The sequence below is a fragment of the Copadichromis virginalis genome, linkage group LG22 (genome assembly GCF_057382275.1).
Source record: "Copadichromis virginalis isolate Kocher_CV1m ecotype Utaka linkage group LG22, C_Virginalis_male_GT1.1, whole genome shotgun sequence".
Lineage (NCBI taxonomy): Eukaryota > Metazoa > Chordata > Actinopteri > Cichliformes > Cichlidae > Copadichromis > Copadichromis virginalis.
The window spans coordinates 17,695,690-17,705,866 of record NC_140638.1 but is presented as its reverse complement, the minus strand read 5'-3'; the positions used below and the strand labels follow the sequence as shown (position 1 = coordinate 17,705,866).

General features: G+C 43.9%; 1 protein-coding gene across 2 annotated transcripts in view; it reads right to left on the bottom strand.

Annotated features, from left to right (window-relative positions):
• Positions 1 to 387: 387 nt before the first annotated feature.
• necab1 (N-terminal EF-hand calcium binding protein 1) overlaps positions 388 to 10,177 on the bottom strand; it is a 55,611-nt gene continuing 45,821 nt past the window's right edge. For both annotated transcript variants that reach the window (XM_085445770.1, XM_085445771.1), the window contains 4 exons: positions 5,570 to 5,682; positions 3,602 to 3,679; positions 1,635 to 1,726; positions 388 to 1,143 (listed from right to left, as the gene is read on the bottom strand). In XM_085445770.1, coding sequence (XP_085301896.1) covers positions 1,115 to 1,143; positions 1,635 to 1,726; positions 3,602 to 3,679; positions 5,570 to 5,682 — 312 coding nt within the window. In that variant the 3' untranslated portion in view covers positions 388 to 1,114. The remainder of the gene's footprint in view (positions 1,144 to 1,634; positions 1,727 to 3,601; positions 3,680 to 5,569; positions 5,683 to 10,177) is intronic.

The following is a 10,177-nucleotide window of genomic DNA, read 5'->3' as shown; positions in this document are numbered from 1 at the left end:
TAGCTTCAGTACTGCTATCTGTCCACACAGTGGTGCAGTTTGCTTAGCTAAGTATATATATGGAAATAAAATGCAAAGCTTAAGTCAGAATGTGTTAGGCTTTAAATGTGTTTGCTTTGGTCTTATTCACATGACCCTGTTTTATTTTTAAGTAAATTAATGTAGATATTAAATAAGGCTAATAAATAACGCTTGTGCATGAAATATCACTTTTACGTAATCATAAAAATAATTATATTTTTATAATCATAATCATAAAAATATAAACAAAGAAAAAGGCTGATTTGTCATATTTAAGATATTGTGACGAGAGACAAATGTGAAAAAAACACCAAGAGAGAGATGAAATCATTTCCACTCACAGAATGAGAAAAAGAAGCCCACAAATACACAATAATATCATCTTTATTTATGCTTTTATCTCATTTTAACTCAATAAATGCTGAAACAACAGTATTATGGTTTAATGAGTTCTCCAGAGCTGCTACAGTTGATACAATTTCATCAACTAGTCACTCTCAGTCACTCACACAGATGCATACACACACGTCACACACTCGTCTCACGCACACACACGCACACACACACACACACACACACACACACACACACACACACACACACACACACCTATATACTTGTATGGCTATCTGTGAGGACATTCTTTAACAGACTTCCCAGCCCCAAATCAACTGAACCCTAAAACCAACAATGGGGACAAAAACTTTACACGCTGGTCTTCACGAATTAACCTATACAAACACACACACCTGTCTCATGAACTACTCTGGACTATAGATGATGTCATGTCAAACACTGCGATGAGATAATCAGATTGATCACTGTCTACTGAGATTGTTGCTTTTAGGATGGCCGAGGAACGTAAACAAACACGCGTGAGCTATTTGAGCTACCACCAAACTATGAAGGAACATGGAGGTCATAAAATAGATACTAATCACCATGACTTCACAAAATGTGTTCATCGTGTGTGTGTGTGTGTGTGTGTGCGTGTGTGTGCGCGTGTGTGTGTGCTCTTGCTGTGGACTTCCAGATGTGTTGGCCAGTTGCTGTTTGTTTGCACCCATCAGTAAAGAGAAGTGTGTGTCCACGTTCAGTTGTTGTTGAGGACCCACCAGGAGGCTGCAGTGGAAACACAAAACAAAAATAACTGGCCCAATGCTGAAAGTGACACTTTTAAAGGTAGAAATAGAAAAGAGAAGAGAAAACCCCCACAAAATAACCATAAAAAACACATGCTAAAATATTAAAAATTAAATTATTCCAGGAGAGCAAATTGTGCCACGTTTAACCGAAAAGTCACTGTTAACTGTGCAGACAAGTAGACTGAGTCGTTGTTGATTTCCCAGTGTCAAGCTCTTAACCAATCTCATTTCTCTGATGCTTAATCACATTTGTCGGGTGAAATCTCAAAGCAGAGATCTCTCAGCATGACCTTTGAATAACTTCAAACACTGCAGAGCCCTGATTTGAATCTTAAAAAATCGATTGTTTGTCTGGAGAGGATTCTTTTTATGATTAACGGCAGCCCCAGCAAAAGCTGCCTGAATCAGTCTTAATCTTTTTCCTGTTGATGTCACACAGTTCACTGTTGATGCTATGGATGTTCTTACCAGGAACCAACATGGTGGTAATGGTCTCAGGAGTTTCCAGGAAGTCCACGTTCCCCCTCTGGAAGGTTTTACTGTAGTTGGTCTGTAGGTGACTGAAGAGCAGAAAAGAGAAAACTCAAAGATGGTTTCAGGTCAGAGCAGCCGCGATCGTATAGTGGTTAGTACTCTGCGTTGTGGCCGCAGCAACCCCGGTTCAAATCGGGGTCATGGCAGGTTTTCTACATAATTTCTTTCTAGTAAATAAATGAATAATTCTCATATTGATTTTGAGTTCAGCTGTTTGCGTAACACTAGTTTTCCAAATTATTTGCTATTAAAAGTCAATAAATTAAAATTCTTTAAACAAAAACAGAAATATGTAAACATGTACACAAAAGCAACTAAAAAACTGCCATACCAACAATTCCTTAAAATGTGCTCAACCTGATTTACTTCCTGAAAGTTTATGATCTTTAGGGGCAGGACTTGCAGAGCTGAACACTTCTCATTGGCTAAGTGTTCATGGCAGTACATCCATAGACAACATGTGAACAATAGCATAAAAAACCATTAAAAAAAATATATTTATATATAACAAACATGGTAAAATAAAATTTGGACATAAACAGTCATAAAGGTTTATTCATAAAATCCATAAAAGTGGATTGTTTTTCCAGCAATGGAAATGTGTCTATAAGTTATAAGTTAGCTGAACAATCTGCAATAAAAAAAACCCGAGAAACTAACAACTGAGATCAGAAACTAGGAAAGTGTTTACTGAGGTAATCAAGTGAGCAGTGGGCTCATTTTCTTACAGACATCTATTGAAGTTTTGTGGATACATAACCACAAACTACATGATTGGGTCAAGTGAATAAGGCATCAGTCACGCTCGCCTAGAGACCTGGCAACCACTGGTTGCTAGGGAGAAATGTGTATTCCTTCACCCGTTGGTTTATGATTGTTTTGGTCACTATCAAGTTGCTGCAATCACCGGTTGCTGCAATCATACCAGCTTGTCTGGAAACAGTTTCCAGGTGGTAGTGAAACTGTGAAAAGTGCAACACAAACTGGAAATGGACTGTTGCCTAAAAAGTAAAAGTTGTCCTTTCAAAATATGACACAAAACTTTTAGTTTGAAGGACAACAATCTGTTTCTGGTTTGTGTTTTACTATCTGGTTGTATAATGTCCAATAATGTGAACAACTATGTGCACATGTAAGAAACCTCTATATAATCAGACCGCTATAGACGAAGCCCCCTGGTGGTCATTAGAAATAAATCAAGTTGATGCAGGCATTTCTGCTCTGGCCTCACTTCCTAAGGCAGAATTCTATGCCCAACTTTCATGATATATGATTTTATCAAGTTAACCACTCGGTCGAGCTCATAAATATCAAGTCCCTAGAAGCTCCACTTCAGATCCAGTGTTTTAGGTGTTTTGATTTTACTTTATTTAAATCTCCTCCATGCTTGTTGTTGCTACAGCCAGTGGCTTTCCTTCGCTTATCTGGTTTAATCTTTCTTATACAGTCTTTTGCATTTGTGACAACAGCTGGACTTCAGTGGAGCAGTTAAGGAAAAACAGCTGTCGCCTCAATATTTGCCTTCACGGTTCTTCAGACTGTGGCAGAAATGCAGCCTGAAGTCCTGAAATGCTGGCAGGTCTGCATTATTCACAACGGTTTTGTCTTTGATTTGTGATTTTAACCAAACAAAATGATCTTGTTATACATTTGCTTTCCCACGCTGTGCTTTTATATTACATTTAGCTATGTGATTTGACACTGGGAATGCTTGATTGCAAGCTGTTTGTTTGGGAAGGGATGGGTCAATGACTGTCTTTTTTTATATATAGAACTGGGAAAATTAAGTAGGATCATTCATTTTGATAAATATACATGATGTGACACAACAATATGTATAAAAATTCCATGTTAAAACATACATTCAAGTAACAACTACATTCTGACAGGCGAACACTTACTTCTTCCACACATTGTTGTGCTCCCAGAATTCATAGAGAATGAAGCGTGATTCATTTGCCAGCCGCTGAACTGCGATGCTGCCAAATACAAAACACGAGAGCGCACAAGTCATGCAGTTACTAATTAGTGTGCCGCATCATGTCGCCCAACACAGCTTCTCTGCCCGAATTGTGTCCTACACTCTGACAGCATGCGGGTATTGTGGGTCTGTCAAAAACACTGTGTGGTTTCGTCCTGATGTTGAGGCTTCATGCAGCAGGCTAGTGTTTTATTAATCACAGTTTAACTTAAAAGTGAGCCTGAAACATGACTGAGTATTTAGAGAAGCAATCATGACAAAGCATATAAATGTCAAGCTGTCCTTTAGGCTGCTGGGATTAATCTAAAACCAGAGTGACAGTATGTGAGAGCAATTTGTTTTGTCCTGCTGAATTTACTCACGGAGCGACTCGGGTGACAGAGCTTCAGATTTTTGGGAGGTTTTGGCAGGCAGAAATGCAAATGTTATTTTATCTGCTTTGTTGTGATCGCACACAACAGTAGAACTCACAAAATGTCCTGAGCTATAACAGAAGACTGATTCTTTACTCCTATTAGGAGGACAATGGCTCAAACCAGCCATATGTATTTAATTTGATATAGATTTAAGTCACTAGTCAAGCTTAAATTTCACTACTACACTGTAATACACATATGATATAGGCCACAAAGGATGCTGTGTAGTATTGGGGAGTGGTGAACTAGTAGCTTATTAATAGTTTAGCAATGTTCATATTTCTCTAGTGATTTAATAAATTACTTTTTTAAATTAAAGGTTCAAATCATACAGTTCGACATATAAAGAATATGTTTCGGCCTTCTTCATAACTCTAACTAATCTTCCTTTAAACAAACATCTGACCTTTCTGTTTTTCATTTGTGCAAGTAAGCATTAATTTTTACTGTTTAGAAGAAGTTGCCGCAAGTTATTCTTGCTTGTTGCAGTAAGCCTGCTCAGGCTTTTGTGGAGGACAGGTGTCATTCCTGTCCTCCACAAAAGGATTAACAGTGGTGTAAAATGAAATAATATAAATAATAGTATCTCCCTCTGCAGTTCCATCAGAGGGACATAATACATTTAAGGCCAATAAGTCATTAAGTGACTGAGGCAGGTATGAGGCAGTATATTCCAGGGTCTTTTTATGCTAGAAAGATTTTACGCTAGGTGGCTAATACGTATTTACATATCAGTGTCTGTTTGAACACTTTCCTGTGATTATTTTCATGTTGGGTTGAAATAATTTATCTCCCTCTGCTGGTACTGCAGCTTATTGCAACTTCTTCATGCATGTGCATTTCACACTTTGAAGCAAAGGGGGAAATGGACACGCTGTCTATTACATGCTTTGCCATGATAGTGGGTTGGAATGTGTGTGTGAATGGGTGAATGGGACATGTTGTAGAAAACGCCTTATTTGCTTGAGTAGAGAAGCGCTACATGAAAACCAGTCCAGAAGTGCATTAAGGACCGGTTGAACATGTGTCCCTAATAAAGTGGGCATTTAATGTATATTGGAATTGAAGATCACCTTCATTCTTCTAATTGGTCCACGAGTTGACATAATTATCAAAAGGTCAAAGGTGAGGCTCTTGTCTTTATATCAGAGTGTGACTTTGTTTCCTTCACTGCTAGAAGATGTTTAGTTTTGCTTATTCAGCATTTCAGTGGAATCTTATTAAAACACATGCGTTATGATTTCTGTTCCTTAAGCTGCATAATTCATTAGAAATGCAAGCAATATGTTAAAAATAGTTTCTAATGCCAGAAAAGCAGCTGAAATATTTTTAGTCTCAGGTTAGGGCAGCTTCACAAGACCTGTCTGTCTGCCCGTCTTAATCAAGCCTTTACAAAAATGTGAAAAATAGAAAGGATAAAAATAAAAGCAGTAAATCCCTGACACAAATGAACAAAGAGAATATAAACTGACTGCAAACATCCAGTCTGGGCACAGGCGCACTCCATGTACTGTCTGAGAGCCAAGCGAAACTCCTCCAGCTCTTCTTCCAGCACCGAGAGCTGCCTCTGAACTATTAGGATGTGCTGCAGAGACAAGACGCAAACACAACATTTAAAGGCGCACAGACGTCAGACAGACAGAGGCTGCTTCTCGTATGTTGAGAGGCCGTTTGAGCTGAGGTGTTTGGAAATCTGGCAGGATTTTGAATTTGCTCAGTGCATTGTGACTCACGCAGAGGTGTAAAATGAAAAATGATCATGTCTCATAATGTCTTGGCATCAGCTTCTGAATAAATGTGCCAACACATTTGCTCAGAGACCAGAATATGACCCCGAATACACATTTAGAGGAAGCATGTACAGACATCTTGTTCAAAGGTGTGAACAGCAGGGGGGGGGGGGGAAGCTGGTGTACCCATGACTGTAGAAAACCTGCTAATCATTTCCTGTGGCTGATGAGTGTAGAATGACCACTCGGTAGCTTCTTGTAACGCTGCTTTATTGAACGTGTATCCAGCATGGGTTATAACAGCACAACAACGTGTGTGACAGCTAAGACATAGAACTGGATATAGACAGCCCCCTGCCGCAAAGCAGGTCCTAGTGGCGTAAAGCCGTAAAGCCCAGTACATGACATCTCCCCCCTTTTCATGTTATGTCCAATAACAAACCCCAAATAGAACAGCAATGACACAATGATAACATGCGACACTATAATAGCCTCTGGGCGGTTCTCTTAGGGTCGAGCACAAATGGCGTACTGTCAGCCTGAAGGGCAGTGTCCACAAAACAGGACTCATGAAACATGGCAAACCTTTAAGGTAATTAACTCAACCAGGTAACAGCAGTATTGGTTGCAGCTGAAAACATAAGTGCAAAACAGCAACAATACAACATTCCCACTCCCCAGTCCTTCCTTCTGTCCCATCACCCCAATGTCTATAGATCCAGCCTGCTGACTGGCTTGCGTACCCGGCCGCACCTCGTGCGTAGCAGAGTCGGTACGTCAGCGTGAGTGGGTGCGAGCGTTGGGGCAAGACTGGGGGCCAAATGTGGGGTCTCTGGAGTGGACGCACCAGCGCACTGAGGTGGCGGCTCCTCAGCGTCCACAGTGGGTGTTGGAAGGGGTTGTGGCATAGCCCGTGGAGACGGTTCGAGGCAGAGATGGCGGCGGTTCCGTCGCAGCAACGCACCTTGGGGTGTGGCAACGAGATAGGACCTCGGAGTGACGCTCTCCTTGGAGATGATGGCCGGTGTTGCCCAAGCCTTCTCCTGGTCCAGCTTAGTTAGGACAGCATCCCCTGGATGAAGTGGAGGTAGGGGCTTAGCACCATGGCGGCGGTCGAAGTAGAACGCCTGCTCGGCCTTCTGACCAGTATCCCTTCGTTTAACTTCTCTTTTGTTTGGCCATTTAGGTTGAAGATTCTTCTCCAAGGTAGGCAGGGTTGTCCTGATCCTCCTCCCCATAAGAAGTTCCGCTGGGCTGAAGCCTGTAGTGGCACAGGGAGTAGACCTAAAGCACATTAGCGCTATCAGTGGGTCGTCGTGCCGGAGGATTTTCTTTGCAGTCTGTACTGCCCTCTCCGCGTGACCATTTCCCTGTGGGTGGTGGGGACTAGACGTTATGTGGGCGAAATCCATCTCTCTCGCGAAGGCCTGGAACTCAGAGCTGGAAAACTGAGGGCCATTGTCACTCACCACCACGTCAGGGATCCCAAACCTAGCAAAGGTCGACTTCAGTTTCTGAACAACTTGGCCGCTGGTCGTGGATGATAGGTGAAGTATTTCCAGAAAACGTGAGTAGTAATCCGACACAACGAGATAATTATTCCGGTTGTGTTCACAGAGATCCAGGGCTATCCTTTGCCATGGACGATCTGGCAAAGGTGTGGAGATGAGCGGCTCCTTTGTCTGCGTTGGCCTCTGGGCCAGACATGTGTGGCACTGCAGCACTACATTCTTTAACTCAGTGGAGAGCCCCGGCCACCACACAGATGAATTAGCCCTATCCCTGCACTTGGTGAGGCCTTGGTGCCCTTCATGTAGTTTGTGTAGAATGGCTGTTCTCTGCGACTTTGGAATGACGATTCTGCAGCCTCGTATAACCAGGCCGTCAGTCTCTGATAGCTCGTTTTTCACTTTCATGTACGCTTTAATGTTCAATGGCACACTAGCTCCGTGTGCAGGCCAACCCCTGCGAATGTACGTAATGACGGTCTGTAGTTCAACGTCCGTTGCAGTGGCTGCTTTAATGCTTTCCATTCGGCTTGGGGACGCTGGAATGCCCTGTAACACGGTGGCTATGTAGCAGTCCACTTCACTGTGAGTGCTAGTGTCATCCTCAGCCCGAGTCTGTGGACTCCGTGACAACGTGTCGGCGATGACAAGCGTTTTGCCAGGGACATAGACGGCCTCCGGCTTGTACCTCATGAGCCTCATCAGGAGGCGTTGACACCTCAATGGAACATTGTCAAGGTCCCGGCTATTGAACAGGGGTACCAAAGGTCTATGGTCGGTCTCAAGCCTGAAGCGATCTAAGCCACATAGATACTTATCAAACTTCTCGCAGGCCCAAACACTTGCCAAACACTCCTTTTCGATTTGTGCGTAGCGTGTTTCAGCCTCTGTGAGGCGTCTAGAGCAGTAGGCAACAGGTTTCCACTCTGTGCCATGACGCTGAAGCAGCACAGCCCCAAGCCCGTAGCTACTGGCGTCGGCAGATACGGCTGTGAGTCTGTTGACATCATAGAAGGCGAGAACAGGTGCTGATGTAAGCGCTCTCTTTATGTTCTCGAAGGCTGCCTGCTGTGGGTGATCCCAGGTCCAACTGTTTTTGCTTTTAAGCAACTCGTACAGTGGCTGGCATATTGTGGCAAGAGCAGGAATATATCTGCCCAGGTAATTAACCATTCCTAGGATCCGTTTAAGCTCTTGCACATTTTCTGGTGACGGCAGCTGAAGAATGGCGCTCGCTTTCTCAGGGTCTGGCCTGACCCCAGAATGGTCGATCAGGTGCCCTAGGAAGCGAAGCTGGCTCTGTCTGAAGGAGCACTTCTCTCGGTTGAGCTTCAATCCTGCTAGCTCAATGCGCTGCAGCACCTTCTCAAGTCGGGTGTCGTGTTGTTCCATGGTGGCTCCATAGACCAGGATGTCATCCATAAAGACCTCCACACCTTCGAGCCCCTCTAAGGTCTCCAACATCTTTCGCTGAAAGATCTCTGGTGCACTCGTTATCCCAAAGGGCAGCCTCTTAAAGCAATACCTGCCAAATGGCGTGATGAATGTCGTTAGTTTGCAACTCTCGTGATGCAATGGGATCTGCCAAAATCCACTGGCTGCATCCAGTGAGGAGAAGACCGTTGCCCCACTCAACCTGGACATCGTTTCCTCAGGGGTAGGCAAGATATAGCGCTCTCTTTTGACAGACTTATTCAGTTTTGTCAGATCAACGCAGATCCTGGCCTTTGCTGTGGTCTTCTTCAAGACAGGCACCATTGGGGCACACCATTCGGTAGGTTGGGTCACCCTCTCAATGACACCATGGTTCTCCATTCTTTGTAGTTCCTCCTTCACTTTCTGCAGCATGGGGAAAGGCACACGGCGTGCCGTATGCACCGCGTATGGCACAGCATCATCCCTTAACTGAATTTTGACTGGCTCAGTTTTTAGTGTTCCGTGTTCACCGTAAAGTGGTTGGTTCCTGGTGGGTGTGATCGTTGCTTCATCAATTCTTCTCACCAGGTTCATCTGCACTGACAAGGAGCGGCTGAGAAGGTTGCTGACTCTGTGTCCACGAACCACATACACCTTGGACAGGTAGTCTTTGCCTTTATAACTTATTGTGGCTTTTAAGTAGCCGAGACATAACAGCTCTCCTCCGGGGCTATCTAGAGGGCGATCTGAAGGCTCTAGCGTTCTCTTATGAGCAAGAGTGTGCAACGTGTCCTCATTTATGATAGTGACATCTGCTCCTGTGTCAATCTTAAATTCTATTGGGGCAGAGTCTAGCAGTAGCTGCACAGTCCATGCTTCATTATTTCCGTTTGCATTACACACTGAGCCTAGAAAATATGAGGCCTGCTCTCTTTTCTCTGTCTCTGTAACCTCATTCACTGATCTGGTGTTACGGCACACCCTGGCCCAGTGTCCAATTTTTTGGCATCCATGGCAAACAGATTTTGCTGCCGGGCACCTTTCATCCCTGGCATGCTGTGTCTTCCCACATTTACCACATTTTTTGTCACGCCCCGCCCATTTTGTTTTCGCGGGTATCCTACCTCGCTGTTGTTGTGATTTCCAGTCCATGCTTTTCCGTTTATCCCGTACCTCCTGTACTGAGCCTCCCGCATCTCCCTGCAAGCTGACCTGCGCTGCGACCTCCTCTGACTGTCTGACGATCTGGGTCGTTTGTGCCAATGTGAGGTCCTTCATCAGCTGTAGCCTGCGGGAGAGGTCCTTGTCGCGTATCCCGACCACAATACGATCGCGGATATTTTCCTCTTTACATGCACCAAACTCACAGTGCTCTGAGAGGTCATACAGGGCTCAGATAAAACTCTCCGCCGTTTCGCCTGGCCGC